The sequence below is a fragment of the Brachycentrus maculatus genome, unplaced genomic scaffold, assembly GCF_059751285.1.
Source record: "Brachycentrus maculatus isolate JH-2025_06_01 unplaced genomic scaffold, ASM5975128v1 h1tg000242l, whole genome shotgun sequence".
Classification (NCBI taxonomy): Eukaryota; Metazoa; Arthropoda; class Insecta; order Trichoptera; family Brachycentridae; genus Brachycentrus; species Brachycentrus maculatus.
Genome location: NW_028280993.1, coordinates 17,226 through 38,876, shown reverse-complemented (window position 1 = coordinate 38,876; position 21,651 = coordinate 17,226). Strand labels below are relative to the sequence as shown.

Genomic DNA, 21,651 nt, shown 5'->3' with positions numbered 1-21,651 from the left:
ACTGGAAACTTAATAAATTTAAATGAATTTGATTTTTTTTTTCAATTTCAAATGACATATCTCAGATCTACTTTAAAAAAAATTGATAATGGTTTCAGTATTTATTAAATTTATATATTTATTTGACATAATGTTTGAACAGAATGATAAATGCAAATGATTGTGTGTATATAAAATAACATGTGTAAATGAAATCATTTTAATGTGGATAAATCCATTTCTAAAAGATTATTGTATTTTTATTGAGATTTCTTATTTTAATTCCTTCTATTGTCAAATGATCACAATGGACTTTTATCGGGAAATTATGGCAATAATAAATATTAGTTTCGGATCTACAATAAGTTTTTTTTTTCCAAAGTTACGAATCTGTAATGGAGTTGACAACATTTAATATGAAATGAGGAAATTTCCGACTGAGGGAGTACTTGAATATTTAAAAATAAAATAATATCTACGCTGACTTTTCTATAATTGTACAAGACGCACAAGACTGTATTAAAGTGCACAGGGGCAGTCTCTGCGGCGCAAGAAGGTAAGGATCCCTCGATGGTGGAGATGGAAGCGAAGAACATGTGTGGTGTGCAAATAAGCTCCTAGTGATATTTGGAAGTGTTGGCCATTACAGACCGATACTCGGCGGTAACTCCATCGCTCGTTGGATTCGACTCCTCGGAGACCGGTGCAGTGCTAGTTCCATAGTGCTCCTAGTGATTACTCGCTCAGTTCACATGTTTAACCTGTCCACTGGAGCGATCTGCACGTCTGCCCGCTGCGGCGTAAATACAAGTGACGGTGGTCGTTTGCTAGGGAAATACTTTCCGTGCCGGAACATGCGAGATGTTCCTGGCGGACTCATTTCTAATATTACTATGTTTAATGTACATCTCATCATCATCTTCTAAAGGCAGCGCCTTGTTGTGTCAGCCACTTGTCTCTGTCAGTCGCCATCCTCTTGAGCTGCGAATAGGAGGAGACTTCCATGAGCTGCTTCAAATCCTGGAAGTATGAAGTTCTTGGGCGGCCTCTTGTTCGTTTTCCCAAGATTCTTCCTTCGAAGATGTTGCTAAGAAAGGTGCTATGTCTAATTGAGTGCCCTATTAGCTTGGCCTTCCTCTTCAAAATATGATTTATAAGCTCTCTTCTTTCTTTTACGTCCTGCAACACCTTTTCGTTGGACTTCCTTACGACCCATGATGTCTTGGTCATCTTCCTCCAAACCCACATCTCAAATGCTTCAAGCCGGTCTTTTTCGTACTTTTGGATGGTCCAGGTTTCACACCCATACAACAAAACACTCCAAACAAAAGCCTTTATGAATCCTTTTCTTACTTCAATTTTTAAATGTTTGTTTGATAGGAGGCTGTACTTTTTCATAAAAGTTTGCTTGGCTAGCGTTATCCTCTTTTTTATGTCTAGGGTACATTTATTGTTATATGTTAGCGTGCTACCCAGATAACAGAATTGATCCAACTGTTGAATTACTCTATTTCCGAGAAGTATTGTTGGATGGAGGTCAGATTGCTCTTTTTCAACGATCATTGATTTTGTTTTGGCGGCATTAATTTTCAAATGGAACTTATCCAGAGCATTAGAGAGAGTGTTTAACATGTGGTTCATGTCACTCTCGTCCTCTGCTATCAGGGCGATGTCATCAGCGAATCTTATACAATGTATTTGTTGACCGTTTATTTTTACTCCATTTGTTTTTTCCTTCAACTCTTCAATGGCCTCCTCTATGAACAAATTGAATAGATAGGGTGACAGCGGACAACCCTGTCTCACACCTTTTCTTATCTTGGCTTCTTTTGAGGAACCATTAATATCTATGAGAGTGGATTGGTCCTTGTACAATTTGAGGATGGTTCTTCTGTCCTTCCAATCAATTCCTCTTTTCTTCATGACTTTAAACAAGAGGTACCAATCCACTCTATCAAAAGCCTTCTCTAAGTCTATAAAGGTCGTGTATGTTATAAGATTCACATCCAGTCGTCTTTCCAGTATCTGTCTCAGTGCCAAAATTGCCTCTCGTGTTCCCACTTCACTTCTAAAACCAAACTGATCCTCTCCAAGCTGTTCCTCCACTTTCTTTTTCAACCTGCCCTTTATAGTGTTCAGGAGCACTTTGGATGCGTGGGATAGAAGTGTTATGGTTCTATAGTTGTTGCAGTCTGCTGCATTTCCCTTTTTAGGTATTGTTATAGACTTACTCTTTACGAAATCGTTGGGCAATTTTCCCTTTTCATAGCACTCACTTATGATGTTATATAGTGCTGTCTTCGTCCGTTCGTCTACATTCTTTAAAACCTCAGCAGGTATATCATCTATCCCAGTTGCTTTTCTATCCGTTAAGGCCTTCACTGCAAAATCGAATTCAGCCCTTGTCAAGGGTGGTCCTTTGCAATCGGGATCTACTTCTTCTTCTGGTTCCAAATAAATGTACATCTATAAACTCTTATATTATATTACATATTTATTCTCTAAGGTAGCGAAAGCAAAACTATTTCTTTATTGAGGGGACAACATACCGTACTAAATTACAATTATATTTTGACCAAAAGTCCTTTTCACAATCACATTTTGAATTTTAAAATACATTTTATTACATTCCTTTATACGCCCTCGTATGACCCTCCATTCATAAAAAAAGGTTCCCATATTTTTTTAAATATACGGCTTTATTGCTTTCCTTAGCATTATACATACAGGGTGGGGCGCGGTCACTTCCTTTTTTGTTTAACCCTTTGCGCTCAAAAGTTATTCGGTATGTGCATACCGCCAACTCTATTGAATTCCGAGACTGATAAGTATTTAATTGTACTTACATATATGATTCTGTTAAATTATATTGGAATGGAAACAACAATATACTAAAAATATTGAGTATTAGGACTTTATTTTCTTGCCGCCATAGCAGCGGCACTCGAGTAATACGACAAAACCATGCATGCCGCTTCTATGCCGGCATTCGAGTGCTAAGGGTTAATGTCAATCATGACGCAGACAAACGAGGAACGTGCGTTTGCCGTGGGGGCCGACCTTTCCTTGGGCCGTTCTGTCATCGCAACTGGGCATGCATTCGGAAAACAATTCAATATCGCGCCCGCAGGTCGTATGTCTGATCGCAAATCGATTTGTTGTGGGTGGACACAATCAGGGATATTGGTAATGTGTAGATGAAACATAATGAACCTTCCAGAATCATCAGGACGCCTGAAAACGTTGTTGCCAATTTATTTCTTGGAGTTTTTTCTACCCGGACTGGAAGATATGGATGTCATTGGTGTGTGGTTCCAACAGAATGGCACCATAGTTCGCACGGCAAAGAACTTCCATAATTTGATTGCGGGAACACCTTTTCAAACGGTTCATCTCTCTGAGGGGTAATAATCATTGGCCAGCACGATCGCCAGATTTAGCCTTCTGTGTGAACATCGGTTTACACGAATCGTCCAATGACCCTTGGTCAGCTGAAGGATGATATTCGTGCTGTTATTGCCAACAAAGGCACAGATATGCTGGTAAAACTTGACAGAAATGTCAAAATTCGACTTTCTCAGCGTATTGACGAGGCCCGTGGCAGCCTTAGAGATGTCGTTTTTAAAACTCTAAGAAATAAAACTTTAAATGTGCCCCTGTATACAGACAAAAGAATTTAAATCATACTATCAATATTTTTTGTCTTATGATTTAAAAAAAAAGGATGTGACCATGCACCAGCCTGGTACAAGGTGCGGCAAAACAGACAGTGAAGTTTTTGAAGGGCTATTTAAAAAAAATGGCGCAACTAACAGAAATGAGATTTACTTTATTTTACTTGGTACATCATCAAGTCTTGAAGATGACATCAGAAAGATGATGGCCCCCAACAGTGATACATGAATGAAGGCGATTTCTGTAATTTATATATAAATGAATATATATATATATATATATATATATATATATATATATATATATATATATATATATATATATATATATATATATATTGTATATATATATATATATAAATTTTTTTTTTCGACTCCTCACATATATTCCGAGCAGCCAACTCGACAAGATATTTCACGTTTTGAAATGTTTTCCTTCCACAGTGTAATAATATTCCATTTGATCGTGACACTAATTTTCTTATAATTTGAGTGATGATTTTGTGTGATGTTTACGTTAACGGAAGTAAAACAAGACTGGTGTAGTGTTTTAAACTTTAATAACATCCTAAATACGACGTACAAAAGAAACAATTATACATAAAGGATTTGTCAGAAAAGGGGTTCAGTAAAGTCCGGGTGTGCGGCAACAGGTAAGTGTGATGGTTTTCGTGTTCGACCGGTGTGGGACCTTTACCAGTGTATGTATGTAATCCTTAAATGGAGCGGTATTGAAGGTTAAGACATATTCAATCTATCTTTGCTCGTTTATAACTTCTCCTATTCCATCTCCCATAGCGTTAATAAGAAACAATTATACATAAAGGATTTGTCAGAAAAGGGGTTCAGTAAAGTCCGGGTGTGCGGTAACAGGTAAGTGTGATGGTTTTCGTGTTCCACCGGTGTGGGACCTTTACCAATGTATGTATGTAATCCTTAAATGGAGCGGTATTGAAGGTTAAGACAAATTCAATCTATCTTTGCTCGTTTATAACTTCTCCTATTCCATCTCCCATAGCGTTAATAAAGATGGGCGCTGTCCGCGCATTGTTAGAAACGGTTTCCGAATTCCCCGGGTAAGTTGGACCGACCCCTCGGATAAGCGTATAAGTTTTGTCTCGGGTGAGCGGAGTCATCTCGGCACTTGCCGGCTCGGCTCTGGTGACGGGCTGGTCCTTGCCGGAGGCCATCACCATGACTTGAGGAGACATGGACATCATCTGGTCCTTGAGACATTGCTGCAGGATGTTGAGGAAGAAGAGGAACGATAGAAGGGTGAGAGCGGATAAGGCAGCGCCACCTCCTTTGCTGTTTCCTCCTCCGTGAGAATGGCTGAAGCTGTAACTGGAGAATAGCACTCATCATTTTTAAGGCGAAAAAAATAATGGTTATAATGCAAAACGCTCTCCTGTAAAATTAGTATAAATATGTGACTGTTAGTAATAAAGGGAGAAACTCACCAAACCATTTTAACATGCTTTTTGAAAAACGGTATTTAACTTACTGTTTGTATATGTGTCCGGTGGACTGGTGCGGATGCGGATGGTATGTGGGTCCGGGTATATGGCCGCCGTAATACCCGTGACCCGAAGGGCTGCTGTCGTGGAACCTAAGGCAAGTGCATTCATATTGTACATTGATATCAGCATAATAATCATAAATTTCAACATTATTGACAGATCCGTACCCCGTGGTGGTTAGGTTTAAAATTACAATCAAAATTACAATCAATGTATACTAATGGAATCCAATAACAGTGCATCTACATTGTATAATTAAAAATATAATCCAATATGGTTGTTCAATAATGGACATATTGGTGGCTAGTGTATAAAGTGATCGCTTAAGCCAGCCAAGTGCCAAGTCATAAGCCCTGTGATGTTCAGATTAATGTATTATAATCACACTACATTTATTTAAATATTTAAAAACAACAGATGCTTCGTTGAGATACCTATAATATGTAAATTTAAAACTAATTACAGATAAGTAAAGCGTGACCAGAAATAAAGTAAACTAATTTATTTGCAATGAAATTAAAATATGGATGTTCTTTACATTTCTAGTCAGCGTAATAAATGCTGTTTTAGTCATTATTCTCTCGAAGTATTTATTAGAATTTTATTTAAAGAAACATATGGTAATTATAAAATGACTTGTAGTAAAATAATAATACAAAACAAATATTTTATTACCTGTCGAAAGCTAGTTTCACTCCAGCTAACCCACCCCCGTTCCCGTTTAAAAGTTGTTTAATTGTCATTTTAAAATAAACTAGTTTTAAAATAAATTTAAATTCTCTCTAACTTGGAATTTTTGTTGTTGACAGAGTTAGATATCGACACAGAATGGCGTTTGTAAAATGGAACTCGGCAACAACCATTTTAATGTCACTCGAGTTCATTGTAATAAATGCATTTTGCTGGAACTGATTGCTATGAACCGCAGAACAAAGCCTCATCTCCCCATCCTTCTTCACACGTGACTGCTTTCCTTCACTCATCCGCCAACCATTAACCATAACCGGCAAGCGGCTAATTTTCTGCAACCTATTGACGCTCAAGTAGCGCGAACTTCTCAGTTGACATGTTTTCGAGAACTTATTCGGATTTCTATGATTTTTTAAGCATGATGTAATATTCTTCATTTTTTAATAATTAGATTTGATTATGATAACTGAACTGTAAGAATCTTCGAAGAGAACTGCCGACGACTGAAGCGTCTTCCTTGATCGTAAATAATGGCAACGAATACCGAGACAACGGTCAATAATATAATAATTGGATTTCCTTATTGTCATTCTCAACCGAAAATGTTAAGAAAGCTCGAGAAACCAGACACGAAAAATTAAATGAATTGTAATAAACATAAATTATCGTCGCGATTATCATCGCGAATAAAATTAGCGGCACTTTGCAAATCGATCCCGAGCAAAACTAGTTTTGTTTTAAAAAAGGATAGTAAATTTTCTGAGTAATAACTGTTCGGCTGCCCATACTTAAAACACAGTAAGGGACATTTTTTTTTAAGTACGTTTTTTTTAATCATTTTTGGACTAAGTAGAATCCACTTAGTCCAAAACGCAAAAAAAATGTTTTACAAAAAAATGTCCCTTACTATGTTTTAAGTTTGGGCAGCCGTGTTTCATACATACATTGCTTTGACCCTTTTGCACGTTCCTCGTATTTATTAAAACATGTTCTGAATTCATTTCGAATCATAATCCGAAAAGCGTTGGTACTACTAATGAAAATTATATATTTTTTATACTGCACAATTTATTTACGTATATTATTTCCAAATCATCCAAAATGCCGCAAATGCAAAATGTTTGGTTTTGTCGTCATTTTATACAAAAGACTACTTTCGTAAGCAGTTTGTACTTAAATCTAACCTACATAAGGTACGTACACAGAAATGATAATGTATGTATCTGATTAAATAGTAAATTCGAAATAGAATAATGTTTTATTAAAAATATGTATATAGTATGTGTATGGATCTATTCCGTTCTCACATATCGCTCACTCCTTTCAACAACGTATCAAAAAACTAGATTTTCAGGATTTTGTTTTTAAAGTTCAAAAATATAAAAAAATGTATTAAAAATAAATATCAAGCCATTTATTGAACTTTTTACTGTGCAACAGATCTCAAAACCTGAATGTTTTTTCTCCATTCAAAATTTTTTAGTATATTTAAAAAAATATTTAATCAATATCTTTTCTCCAAAATACAAAAACAACACTTTCTGCCCTGTAGCGGGTAAATATTAAGTTAAAAATATGCCGCTTTTGCTGGGATATAGTACATTTTCTGGGCATTCCGAAAACATGCACAACTGAAAATTGACGATTTTTTTTTATATGACGTTGTTGAAAGGAGTGAGCGATATGTAGGTACTTATAATGTCTAAACACGTATTGAGGACCGAGCTTATTTGTTGTCCGCAGTGATATAACAGTATCTCACTTATATGTGGTGGTTATGGCTTAAAATATTTGTGAATTACTTTGATAACTTGTTTTTTTTAAATAATTCTTTAGTCATAATATTTGTGATAAAAATTCTCCAGCCTCATGGGTGCTATTTATTCGACGAAAGATTTATTGTTTCCGTATTAGAGTACGGATTTACTGATGCGGATCATCTAAATCTAAATGATCGGATCTTACCCGATATAATCCATACGATACTTTGTGGTATCAACCTCAAAAAATATTTTTTCAAGTGCATAAGTTTTATAAGGTTAGTCGTCTCTAGTCGAGTCACGCTGCCAACACGTGCGCCTTACTAAGCAAGTAGGTATACACGAGCGCAGTTTTAAAATTATATTTGTCTACATTTTCTTCATGTTTTCGAATTAACTGTGAAATCAATTATACGGGATTTTTAAAGCATACATCCGGGAAAATCGGGAGTGTACTGTATAAGAAAACTTATAATATGTAAACACTTTTTTTTTAGATGGAAGTTGCATAAAGTAACCGTACGTCCCGTTTTAAAGTTTCGGGACGTCGAAATGTCCCGTTTAAAAAAAAAAGCAACACCAGGTAACAATTAAAAAAAGTGCAAAAAATCGACGATAGTTTGTAGTACCTACATATAGCCGTTTCATATAACTTTGCTGAACAAATCCTAGCTTGATTTCGGTGCATATGGCTACAGCAGGTGGCTGGTGAGTCATGTGCAAAGACTAACTAATTTATAAAAGCAAACCCACTTAACAAAATTTATGAAATACTCAAAATTTATAAATACTGTGAAAATTTGTTCATTAAAACAACATTTTTTCATGTTCGTATTATTTATTTCTCTTATTTTCTTTATCAACTTTCCTTTTCTTTTTATTAATACATAAAAACTATGAATAAATATGTGTTATCTTGAATATATATACTAATGCGTAAAAAATTGGTAGATGTCCCGTTTTGAGGACAAAAATAAATGGTCAGTTTAGAGTTGCATCTATTTATTACCTTGCTTATTATGATGTACAAGGTTTATAAATGATCTAAGGTCATTAAGTGTTTTTTTTTCTTCTAACTTTAAAACGATGTTATATTTTAATCTGTAATAATATAACTAGGACCAGGGTCGTCGCTTTGCGGAGAATCGGGTGTCCGGTAAAAGTGGTGACCATCAAGTCATCGGTAAAAGTCACCGATTTAAAAATATCGTTCATCTGAGTATTCAAGAAATTTGTTGTTGTTAAATTGGAGAAATTGCTATAAACAACTATTAACCAGGCGTTTAAATTTTTTAGCTATTCTGGTTTTAATCCTAATTTCTTCATTTCTTATTTTTTAATATACGAGGATACGCTTCAGGTATCGCAGTAGACTGATACCTGATGCGGAGGGCTGATTACATTTCCTTCATGTGTTAACCATCAATTTAACACCGCGTTTATATGTTGCAGTGTTATCTTGATCAATACTTAGATGAATGTAAGGTGATCACTCCTGCGCTTAAAAGACCAGCCCAGGGTAACATTAAATAAATATTACAGTGTAAAATCATTAATATTTATTTTCACAAGGGAATCGAACCCAGGAGCTCCAACACGGTAGCTAAATACGGTAACCATTACACCAATTGTAAAATAATTGTTTATTTATATTATTAACTTAAAATACAATTATTTTTTTTCTTCTCAAACAATAATTATTTAATTATTAATTTACAGTGATGCCTCGCATAACGAACGCTGCGCACAACGATATTTATGCTCGTCCATTACGCCACTCGCGGACTGCATTCCGATGCAGGGAGAAGCAGCTGAGGACACTCGAGTGGTTCAGCGCACGAGCTCGTTGAAGAACACTAAGAAGAGCTGACAACTGTAGTGCCAAGTACTAGTAGTCCAGCAACATGATGAAACTCGAAGAAAAGCTGACAACGAGGAGGAGCAATCAAACCAACCCATCTCAACGGCCGCCATCGAGAACATCCTGGTCAAATGGGTTTCTTCGAGGTATCAGAATTTAACATAACCTAACAAATCTTACCTAAACCAAATTAAACCTAACCTAATCTATATTTACATAAATTACTGGAATCTTACCTAACCCAACAAATTTTCATAACTAAACCAAACTTAACAAGACTCCCTCCCAGTAATGACCAAATGCCGAGAAGTCAATGATTATCTCAAACTAGATCACCCCTCCTGTTCTCAACACAGATTTAAATAAAACAACATTAAAACCTACGAGTAGAAGTAACAAAAACCCACTCACTGATGTATAAACTTCGTAATAAAGATAAATAATAATGCAACTCTCATAAAAAACCTAATTAAATCAAACTTTATCTTATCCTTACAAAACTTTTTTGTGAATTGTGTCACTCGACGAGAAGGAATTAAAACTTCAAAACTGTAAGATTTTTAGTTTTATGTAACTGTCTTCCAACCATACCGCCAAAAGTTTTTTTGTTGGCAATTCACCCCCCCCCCCTTATTAATTAATATAATAAAAAAATTCAACATCACAGATTACGGTAATGTGCCCTCACATTACCGTAATCTGTGATTCATAAATAGTATTATTTTTAATAATAGAAACAGTATTTATAAAAAATATATTTGCTGTTGCATAGATTTGGCAACGTTGTAAAGGGTAAAATCAATCTGTATCGTCGAAGGCAGCGCGGTGTAAATTTGCGTATCTGTATTTTAACACACTAAGGACGGGTGTTTTGTACGTCGTTTTTTTTTTAAAATATTGATTCTACTTATTTTTTGTAATACAATATTTTGTTCAGTAAAAATACACTTTGCTCTTAATTATTTTATTCATCAATATTTGTCTTTCATTAGGTGTATTTTGTAATACTTTGTCAACAAAAATATACTTCCCTCTTAATTTTCATAAATCAAAAGTATGGATAAAAAATCACTACTGATATCAATATAACTACAACACGGGACCGATCCCTTCGGCGCGTCTAGTCGCGAGTAGGTGCCTTCTTTTTTCGATTATTCGTAGTACAATACCTCGTGGTTCGAGATGTGGTCTCTCCAGGATATCCCAACCATTATTAGGTAGAATTGGTGAATTTTACACGAGTGTAAAGTGATCACTTAAACCAGCCAATGACGGTCGTCAGCCCCGTAAATGCCCAGACTTCCATATTCTTCTTCATCTTTGATGAGATGTGAAAAAATTATAGTTTATTTACATTTACATTTTTTTCAATAGCTTCTTCTTCAACTTCGGATATATCTGCAGGCGCTGGATGTATTTCTTCATTATCACACATCAAATCACATCTCCCCAGGTAATGTAAATCTAGGTACGGTACACATAATTTATAACAACGCAATTCGATTCATTGATTTTTTTAAATGTGAATAAATTTAGAATAAATTTGAGTTAACTGTCCGATTTGTGTTGGTACATTACTTTTGACAAAGTGTTTTTTTTCATAAACCATAAACTTAACTCGACACTGGCTATAACACCCAAGATGGGTGAAAAGCCATTAAAAAGAAGAAGAAGAAAAAGTAAACCATAAACTTATTTTGCGGGCGGTGTATGACATTCTTCATCATCTCATATCAGCTTACGTTCCAAACAATCAAATAACAATAACAAAGCAATAACGAATGCTGATTTATTTTGAAATTTAAATAAGGACAAAACTTGCTTATTTTATTTATTATTTAATTGACTTTTTATCGCAAAGTGATAGTTTGCAACAACTATAAGTATTTATAATGATTTGTTAGTACAGAAAAAAACAGTCCGTCTCAAAGTTATCTCATTCATATCCTTAATCTTTAAATCTCACTTGCTCAATTTTCTCAATAGTTAACTTATCAGCCACGTAGAAACGAAATGGCTTATTTTTCACAATTCACATTAATATTTCATTTAAAAGCACATACAAAAAAAAAACAATTTCTAACATATCGTAATTCATTCACTTTTCATTCACCTATTACTAAACAAATTGATAAGCTTAAGCATTGTAGCTAGGACATAGCTCCCCAAAATATAGTAAAGCACCAACACACTCAAAGCCACCATAGCGAACAAGTTTGATAGCGCGACACTGGCATAATGGGTAAAGTGAACATACGTCCCGTTTTGAACGGCACCGTCCCGTTTTAGATAGCCTATCCCGTTGTCCCCGAGTAAAATTTTTTGGACGTCGAAATGTCCCGTTTTCGAAAAAAGGGCAACACACGGTTACAATTTTTTTAAGAAAGTGCAAAAAAATCGACGGTAGTTTCTAGTAGCCGTTTCATTTTATGCTTGCCCGGAACAAATGCGCCCGTAGAAAGAGTCTTTTCACAGATGAATAAGTTGTGGACGACAGAAAAAACACAACTACATCGGAGTACTTAAAGCGATGTTGTTAGTAAAGATTTTTTTTAAATCCTGCCAATAATTCCATTCTTTTTTAAAAGCAAACCCACTTATACTTAAGGAATTTGTTCATCAGAAAAATATAAAACAACATAATTTTTTACATTATTTATTCCTCTTATTTACTTTTTCAACATTCCTTTTCTTTTTATTAATACATAAAAAACTATAAAAAAATACGCGTTTTCTTGAATATACATACTATTACGTAAAAATTGGTAGATGTCCCGTTTTGAGGACAAAAATAATTCCCTTTCAAAAAAGTGCTTGCTTTTTAGTTGTAATAACTATTTTAGCTAATTAATTAATTCATTGCTTGTGTTGTTTTCAGCAATCACAAACTACATAGATGTTACAAAAACAAAAAAAAAACATTATGTTTACATTTTTACAATGTGGTGCACATGGAAGTAAACAATTTCGCAGTGGTTACTATTTACATACATAGATCTTCGGTGTTTGAACGTACGTACATAATGTTTTTAAATAAATATATTGATTCTCTTAATATTATGTGTATTTTATTTTTATAAATCAAATAATTATTGTTAAATCAATAATATTCTCGACCATATACAAAAAATACATATGTAGGGATACAGTTTCCCCCATCTACCAGAACTTGATTAAATTTTTAATTACGGACTGCTTACGCCTCACCATCCATAATTTTCTCGTGGTTTTAGGTAAAGTAAATAGCAAATTCTCCAAATAATATCTGTGTATGATATTCCTACTTTTATACTACAACAACGTAATAAACGCCGTCGAGATATAATACCTATTGAGTATTTCCATACTGAATCTAAGAATATGCATTATCAAAATATTTAAGTATTACATTTCAGGTATCGCGTTTGTAGTTAAAATATTTTTAAATTAAAAAAATGAATTAAATTAATGTCACTCAAATAATCAGTTATTTTCTAACATAATACATACTTCTATAAATATTCAATACACACTCGTACATACTGAGAAAAGATTGATCACCTACCACAGACTACAGGTAGATATGTCCGGTCAGTGCGGTAATGATATTAATACATAAGGTAAGTGTCTATAAAACTGACCTAGCCCCTATTGCTGACCTATTTCAAAGAAACAACAGATAATAAGACACTGGTTCAATTATTACTAATTTTTAATATTACCAACACTGCAGCCATGCTTGTGTTATGTGATGACAATGTTTTACAGTCAATATTTTGATTTTTCATATTTGAAATATCAGTTATAGTTTGGACATCTGGCAAGTAGCGCGCGCACACGGAAAATCCTTAACAGACAAGCCTAATCTTTCAAGTTTTATTTTAAAGGTGTATTATTTTTATATGATTGATATTTACTAATATTTTATATGTGTTAGTTAGTTTAGTGTATTGAATTTACAAAAAACAAAGTATTTGTGAAATAACCATATGATTGATACAATACATTTATAAAATAAAAGTTGTCAGTATTACATTCACCCGAAATTTCATTAGTTTCCTTTACTGACCTATAGGTCAGTAATGAGTAAGACGAGAGCATTTTTAAAGTTTACATAAATTTGTGAAAATTCTTAAATACTTAAATTTCTTGCGTGCTTTGGATAGCATACAGTTTTTGGATTATGGGGGCCTAATTCTGACCTATATATTTTTGCTTGGTTTTATAATTATAATAAATAGTTTCAGCGGTCAGTAATAGAAACGAATCTAGATCAGTATTATAAACACATACTATTTCAGAAAAGGAGTTTCGTTCTGAGCCATCTTTTTGTGATTTTTCTTATGTTAAAATACAATTTATTTTTTCTTTTTTAACATAATATCAACAAAAAAAACTTTGTTTATTATCAAACATAAACTGATTCCACTATACTCGCATGAGTGATCACCTTGCCTTCATGTAAGTAACCATCGAGATAACACTGCGTCAATACAACATCAGTGCAGATGCAGTGCACCATCGGGTGCGGATAAGGGTTAGTAGAATATAAATATATATATATATATATATATATATATATATATATATATATATATATATATATATATATATATATATATATATATATATATATATATATATATATATATATATATATATATATATATATATATATATATATATATATATATATATATATATATATATATATAAATATATATATATATATATATATATATATATATATATATATATATATATATATATATATATATATATATATATATATATATATATATATATATATATATATATATATATATATATATATATATATATATATATATATATATATATATATATATATGTATATACATATCAGGCACACTACCATCATGCTCTAATGTTGCACACCCAAATGAGGTTACTCCTTGTAAACCTCCAAATCCCACGATCTTAAATGTTCTAACAGCGTTTAACTGTCCCGTTCCGAAGGGGATATCAATTTCTTTACTAGCGCTGTATCTATCTCCACAGTTTAACCATCGGCGGTAGATTCCCAAATTTGCACGCGTGTGAATCGTGTTCTCGTTACGCAAGCGTTATTTGGCAAATACAGAGTGTTTTTTTTCGTTTCTAATAAGAATTATTATTAATTTAAATTATCTACTGAATTTTCTTGGTGCAATTGCATTTTCATATTTATTTTATAAATATCTACCTTTTTACACTAATTAAATTGTCATAATTTTAATATTTACTTTACCCTAACAATGAGTGGAAAATAATTGACAGATGATATGATTGATCAACTTCTGAGCTATACGGACACTGATGTATGTATATAAGTGATGATGAATTCCATTTAGGGTTAGAAAATAAAGATTATGCTTCCGACGCCGACTCAGATAACTATATAATCCAAGAACTTGATGAATCTGACTCTAACAGCGTCAAGCCCGTACATATGGTAGACAACAGTAGAAATGAAGAAAATTTGTTCACTTCCAAATCAGGCTACAGATGGACAGATATTCCCAAACCCAAGTCCAAACTGTTCATACAACGTAATGTCATTTTTGTATTGTTTCTCGCTTTTTCTGATTTTTTTACCATTCTTTGTTTTTTTTTCACCATAATATACAACAAATTAGAAACCCGCTAGTATGTACCGAGTAGTATGCTTCTCTCTCTCTCTTTCTCTCCTCACCCCCTCTCGCTTGCATCGTTTCCGGCTGAAGCGCCTAGTGTCCAGTGATGCTTAAACATTGGGCGGAATTGAATGTCATTTCCGCAGAGAACTTCTTCACAACTATGTTTTTTTGAAAATTATTGTTTATTGCAGAAAATTCAAATTTAAATGGAAAAAATAGAATAACAATAGCATGATAAACATTTTGACATTAGTCGAATTTGTGAAAAACCTGTATTTTTAGCATTTTACTTGGGGTATTGCCAGTACCCCCTTCGGAACCCGCGGATTGTTTTTTTTTACTCTGGACAGGAAAGATTAAGCAGTCTCTGTGTGCCAGAAGATAAAGTGGCAGAAAAGAAGAAAAAAAAACTGAAAATCACCAAGGAAAAAATCTTCCTCGTAAAAACTAAAATAAAATGAGTCCTGTATTGTAAAGTAGGAAGGGGAATTTTTTAGGAATTGTAATAAATCCCAAAAAGGATGGTTCCGCTTTGATCAAGGTCGTGGTATGCCTGAACTGGAAGTGCCAGAAAAACAGGATACTATATAGTATACTTCAGAAGGAATCATAAAAACAATTCCAGAACCGGTGTGACTAAATGCTAGAGGAAATTATTCCATTCCAGAATTACTTATTTATAGTGAGCTTAAAAAAATACATTAACAATACATTTTGTTTAACCAATATGTTTTTTTTTTAATAAATAATAAATTGTCACATAAGTACTTACTTTTACATTTATTTCCATTACAAATACTTATATCTTACTCCAGTTTACATATGGTAAAATATATTAAAATATGAATTTAGTTGTTTTTTTCACTCATAGTCAGTAATAGGGGCAACAGCGGTCAGTATTATGAAATAATCCATTTCGAATAGGTCAGTATTGAATACAAAGCCTTTAACTGTTTATTGCGTGGATTTTAATATATGCACTTGACTTTTGACTATTATTTTTTTAACTTTGTAAGGATAAAACTATCCCATTAAAAAATAAAAATAAATTAAAAAAATTATCAAGCCGTTTTAATATTAAATAAATATTTTAAAAATATGGACCGGCTTAAGACAAAAACTAGGTCAGTATTATAGACACTTACCTTATACATATTTCGCAACAACAACAAAAAACGGGGCCATTTCATTCCTGTCGTCAAATTATAAGTGCAGAACAACTCTGAATTCTTTTCGACAGACTTGATTTTAAAAGATTAATAATGAAATAAAAAAAATAGATGGCGAAAAGAAATGGCGCCGACAACCTATTTATAGATGATTTATTATTCCCTTACCTTCAAGCAAAACGTCCATACGGCATACTTAGATCAAAATTATATACCACATATAAACATTAAATACAAATAACCCTTAATGAAACCCGATGGCAAAATATGCCAATAAGTATAAAAGATCAATGCTGTGCCTTGCATTTTGGATTTTGATCGTGGCAATGTTTTATCTTTTTTCTGTGGTCTCCACTAGCTTAATTTATTTTTCTTCCCAAATGTTGGAGATGTATTTACGGTTTTTGCAAAATCCTAAATAATGTGTTATACGAAATTCAACCTATAACCTCAAAAATGTTTGCCTATGTGGTCTATATTCGTCAGTGTTTGTTTTTCTGCACTTTGGTCATTATTACCCTTCAGAAGTGTACACGGATCATGCACGGACGTCGTGTTTTGTAAACAATATTTATTTTGGCAAATTTATATTACACAATCAGCTTCATTTCCTTTCACGTCAAATTATTTTTTCATCTATATTCGTAAAACTTATACTTGAAAAAATGTGTATTGTATTTTTGTTATAGTAATATTTGTGTAAATAACAGTGTTTTTTTAAAATATTAGTTACTAGAACTAGTTCTCTATTACTTTAGTCTTTAAGTCATTGTTTGTGTTCGTCTTAAATTGTATTTCGATTTTTTTATTTTTGGAAACATTGTTATATTTTGTTTTCTTATTGTTTTTATTTTATTAAAAGTAAAAGAGGTAATGAGGGGATCCCGAGGGGTAAGGACGAAGTGTCGGCCTCTGTCCGTACGTCCTCCTCCCCCCTCATTAATTGAATAGAGCATTATTTATTTGTTCAGAAATATTTTGAAGATTTTCCTCTATGTGCAGCTGACAGAGAGTCCCTCAGGTCTCTATAACTGCTGCGGGTGGATGGCGGGCTCAGTAATATTTGTTTTTAAATGTTTAATGTGGATATTAAAATAATGAATTACTTAGTGATTTTTTTTCATTTGTTTTTTATTATATTCAAATTGATTACAAATAATTATTTTTAGGATCCCATGTGTCTATTATTGTGTGATTATAATAATTTAATTTATAAAAAAACGTGTATGTATTGTATATTCCTATTATTATTATTGTGTTTTGTGTTGATCTAAACATTGATTTAAACATCTGATTTTTTGTAAAATTGTCGGTGTGAAACAAAGATTTTCCATGTATGAAATTTCAGTCGCATGTCGCATGCGGCATGCGGACACTAGCTGAGCTCTGACTTCGTTATTCGGCGTTTGATCCAATCTATATGTGGTATCAACTTATTCATCTAAAACTGAATAAAATACCACGCATGTTGGTTCCTATAGAACTTCACATTAAGTGCTAATCTTACATTTATCCGCAGATTTAAAATTTCATCAGCACGTGTTACGTGACATGCAAGTCATTCTTGTATATTTAGTAAGTATAGCAACTCCAGAAGTAACGAGAAAATAATCCTCATTGCTCCTACATAATTCCGTTGCGTGCTCGTGAAATTTAGATAATTCATGTTTGATGATTATCTTTATCGTGTAGCCTTTAATTCATAAGTACAATGCCTACAGTCAATAATATTAACTAATATTGAGTTTTTTTCTCACAGTTCAAATCATAATATGCACCTATTATAACTGATTTTGACAGTTCTCCGTATGTCCCACATAAATTTTAAATTTTCTCGAAGACCGGCTAAATTCGAGTAAAAACGATTTCAATTCGCTAGTAAATTATGGGGCAAATCGAACTAGGTATTTAGAAGAAGAAGAGGGTGATACACCCCAAACTAACAAAAAAGTAGTAAAAATATGTAAACAAATAAATATCTTGATTGCAATTCAGAAATTAACTCTGGAGGTGATGTTTTTTGTCCGTGCTTGTTCCGAATCGGAACAAGAACAGACATGCATCGCGTCGCCGCATTGGCCGTCCGACATCCTCCCGGCTGCGGCTCCCGGCAACCGACGAGTCTCCTATCATAGTTGGATATTTGCGTTCGTTTTTTGTTTATCCGAGCCGTAATCATTCAAATGTCAACATTACGTCGGACTCGGAGATGTTGCGAAATTTTTTGAAGCAGAGAACTAAACCGTATAGATATGCTCAACAGCGACTTTGCAAGGATCGGTATACCGTCGACGGTGACTTGTAAGCAGTGTTGCCAGGTCTTTTCCAAATAAATACCGAACAGTGAGCAATTTTTTTAAATCGTATACAGTCGAACTCGGTTATTACGAGCACGGTTATAGCGTGATGTAGCGAGGAAACATTCGTTGACATTTTGGTTTCTGATTTTCACCATACATTTATTCACGGTTATAACGAAGAACTTCTCGGCTATAGGATAGGGAGCAAAAAGAGATCGTCTTTTTTTTAATGTTGAAAATATTTGAATGCTTTAAAACATTTTCGGCCTTAAGCAATAAAATCCGACCGGGCAATTAGACCGTAGCCGCCGGGATGGGATTGCGTTTATGACTCTTAAGTACTAATTTGGTGTTGTGACCGACAGTAAAAAAAAGGTTTCACGCATATGGGTTTTGAATTGCATGTTGCAAATTGCAAGCTTTGTCATGTCTGTAAGGACCTACTTAGTTACAATAACTTATTATATATTTTTTGAACGTCATGTTTTTTTCGGGGATTTTTACGATTGTTTCGTAATTTTGTATGTTCTATCTATGCTTACTATGGACATAGCATAATAAACATTACGAGGTGGGGAATGTCAGATCAATTCTAGAGCAGGTCCGTTAAAAACAAATCCTCGAATAATCAACAAATGTACTAATAAGAAAAAGCGTCTCTCGTGAACAGGCAATTAAAATTGGAGTGTTTAAAAAGTTTTTGTCATTCTCAGTGTCAATATTGTATTTTTATCTGCATTAAAAAAAATATGGGAACTGTGATCGTACGAATTTTAATCAAACTGCTACAATGGTTTTGTACTCAAGCAGCACAAGATTTCCCATTTTTTATAGGAAAACTGGATTGACAGTAAAATATGACATGTGCGTAATGGGTGAATTGTATGAATTATGTTTCGATTATGACATATTGTGTTTTGTGACCGTTTCAAATAAAAAAAAACTTCATGTGATAGGTATTAAAAAAAATAATACATGTTTTCGGACATAACGAGGAACGGTTATAACGAGCAAAATCAGTCGGTCCCTTCATCCTCGTTATAACCGAGTTCGACTGTATTTATATTATGAATTTAGAAGTATGAAGTACCTACCACAAGAGCAACTAGCTAACCTACCTTTATGCACTGCATCTTGATCAATACTTACATGAAGGTAAGATGATCACTCCTGCGCTTCAGGGACCAGCCCAGGGTAGTATTAAATAAATACTAAAAATATTAATAATATTGAAAATAGTGAAAATATTTGTGTAATATCAAATAAAGATGATATCTTTAAGTGATCACAATGATCTAGTACTTGACTATCTCATCTCACTCACTACTTTTTCTCCGTCTCCATCTCCGTCTACATCATCGTCTTCATCTCCGTCTACATATTCATGTCATCTTATTGTTCATTTCATCTTCCATCTTATTGTTCATTTCATCTTCCATCTCCATGTTCATCTCCGTCTTCATCTCCGTGTTCATTTCCGTCTTCATTTCGTCATCATCTCCATCTTCATCTCCGTGTTCATATCCGTGTTCATCTTCATTTTCATCTCCGTCTTCATCTCCGTCCTCATCTTCGTCTTCATCTCCGTCTTCATCTCCGTGTTCATCTCCGTGTTCATCTCGGTGTTCATCTCCGTGTTCATCTCCGTGTTCATCTCCTTGTTCATCTCCGTTTTCGTCTCCATTTTCATTTCCGTTTCCGTGTTCATCTCCGTGTTCTTCTCCTTTTTTATCTCCGCGTTCATCTTGGTGTTCATCTCCGTATTCATCTCAGTGTTCATCTCCGTTTTCATCTCCGTTTCCATGTTCATCTCAGTGTTCATCTCAGTGTTCATCTCCGTTTTCATCTCCGTTTCTGTCTTCATCTCCGTTTCCGTCTTTATCTCCGTGTTCATCTCCGTGATCATATCCGTGATCATCTCCGTGTTCATCTCCGTGTTCATCTCCGTGTTCATCTCCGTGTTCATCTCCGTTTTCATCTCCGTTTCCGTGTTCATCTCGGTGTTCATCTCCGTGTTCATCTCCGTGTTCATCTCCGTGTTCATCTCGGTGTTCATCTCCGTCTTCATCTCCGTGTTCATCTCTTTGTTCATCTCCGTGTTCATCTCGGTGTTCATCTCCGTGCTCATCTCCGTTTTCATCTCCGTGTTCATCTTCGTTTCCGTCTTCATAGCGTGTTCATATCCGTGTTCATCTCAGTGTACATCTCCGTGTTCATCTCCGTTTCCGTCTTCATAGCGTGTTCATCTCCGTTTTCATCTCCGTGTTCATCTCCGTGTTCATCACTTTGTTCATCTCCGTGTTCATCTCGGTGTTCATCTCCGTGTTCATCTCCGTGTTCATCTCCGTTTTCATCTCCATGTTCATCTCGGTGTTCATCTCCGTGTTCATCTCCGTGTTCATCTCAGTGTTCATCTCCGTAATCATCTCCGTCTTCATCTCCGTGTTCATCTCCGTGTTCATCTCCATGTTCATCTCTTTGTTCATCTCCGTGTTCATCTCGGTGTTCATCTCCGTGTTCATCTCCGTTTTCATCTCCGTGTTCATCTCCGTTTCCGTCTTCATAGCGTGTTCATATCCGTGTTCATCTCAGTGTTCATCTCCGTTTCCGTCTTCATAGCGTGTTCATATCCGTGTTCATCTCAGTGTTCATCTCCGTTTCCGTCTTCAAAGCGTGTTCATCTCCGTGTTCATCTCTGTCTTCATCTCCGTGTTCATCTTCGTGTTCATCTCCGTGTTTATCTCCGTTTTCATCTCCGTTTCCGTGTTCATCTCCGTGTTCATCTCCGTGTTCATCTCCGTGTTCATCACCGTGTTCATCTCCATGTTCGTCTCTTTGTTCATCTCCGTGATCATATCCGTGATCATCTCCGTGTTCATCTCCGTGTTCATCTCCGTGTTCATCTCCGTGTTCATCTCCGTTTTCATCTCCGTTTCCGTGTTCATCTCGGTGTTCATCTCCGTGTTCATCTCCGTGTTCATCTCGGTGTTCATCTCCGTCTTCATCTCCGTGTTCATCTCTTTGTTCATCTCCGTGTTCATCTCCGTGTTCATCTCCGTGTT

The 21,651-nt window shown here is 34.4% G+C and overlaps 2 protein-coding genes and 1 long non-coding RNA gene across 4 annotated transcripts; 1 reads left to right on the top strand and 2 right to left on the bottom strand.

The window, feature by feature from the left end:
* Nucleotides 1–4,196: 4,196 nt before the first annotated feature.
* On the bottom strand, nucleotides 4,197–6,568 carry LOC148306375 (uncharacterized). 2 transcript variants are annotated; one of them, XM_088265114.1, is made up of 3 exons: nucleotides 5,849–6,568; nucleotides 5,158–5,262; nucleotides 4,197–4,991 (listed from the first exon to the last, which is right to left on the bottom strand). In XM_088265114.1, the coding sequence occupies exons 1-3, from the start codon at nucleotides 5,914–5,916 to the stop codon at nucleotides 4,628–4,630; spliced, it is 537 nt and encodes a 178-aa protein (XP_088121240.1). In that variant the 5' UTR covers nucleotides 5,917–6,568; the 3' UTR covers nucleotides 4,197–4,627. The 2 variants fall into 2 exon arrangements, with proteins under 2 accessions (XP_088121240.1, XP_088121239.1); XM_088265113.1 differs by having other exon boundaries at nucleotides 4,197–4,997; nucleotides 5,849–6,265.
* A 3,009-nt stretch (nucleotides 6,569–9,577) lies between these two features.
* On the top strand, nucleotides 9,578–13,995 carry LOC148306374 (uncharacterized). The gene is made up of 3 exons (XR_015838015.1): nucleotides 9,578–9,630; nucleotides 10,859–10,937; nucleotides 12,363–13,995. It is a non-coding gene; the product is annotated as an uncharacterized LOC148306374 (long non-coding RNA).
* A 1,557-nt stretch (nucleotides 13,996–15,552) lies between these two features.
* Nucleotides 15,553–20,759, bottom strand: LOC148306373 (uncharacterized). Its single transcript, XM_088265059.1, has 2 exons — nucleotides 19,914–20,759; nucleotides 15,553–19,800 (listed from the first exon to the last, which is right to left on the bottom strand). The coding sequence occupies exon 1, from the start codon at nucleotides 20,757–20,759 to the stop codon at nucleotides 20,073–20,075; it is 687 nt and encodes a 228-aa protein (XP_088121185.1). The 3' UTR covers nucleotides 15,553–19,800; nucleotides 19,914–20,072.
* Between the last annotated feature and the right edge of the window lie 892 nt (nucleotides 20,760–21,651).

What these genes read in the sequence shown, in the direction of transcription:
- LOC148306375 (XM_088265113.1), bottom strand. Translation starts at nt 5,916, where the DNA reads ATGACAATTAAACAACTTTTAAACGGGAACGGGGGTGGGTTAGCTGGA. An exon ending in GTGAAACTAGCTTTCGACAG is followed by an intron (nt 5,263 to 5,848) that starts GTAATAAAATAT and finishes CACTTGCCTTAG; the next exon opens with GTTCCACGACAGCAGCCCTT. An exon ending in ACCGGACACATATACAAACA is followed by an intron (nt 4,998 to 5,157) that starts GTAAGTTAAATA and finishes GCTATTCTCCAG; the next exon opens with TTACAGCTTCAGCCATTCTC.
- LOC148306373 (XM_088265059.1), bottom strand. Translation starts at nt 20,759, where the DNA reads ATGAAGACGGAAACGAAGATGAACACGGAGATGAAAACGGAGATGAGC.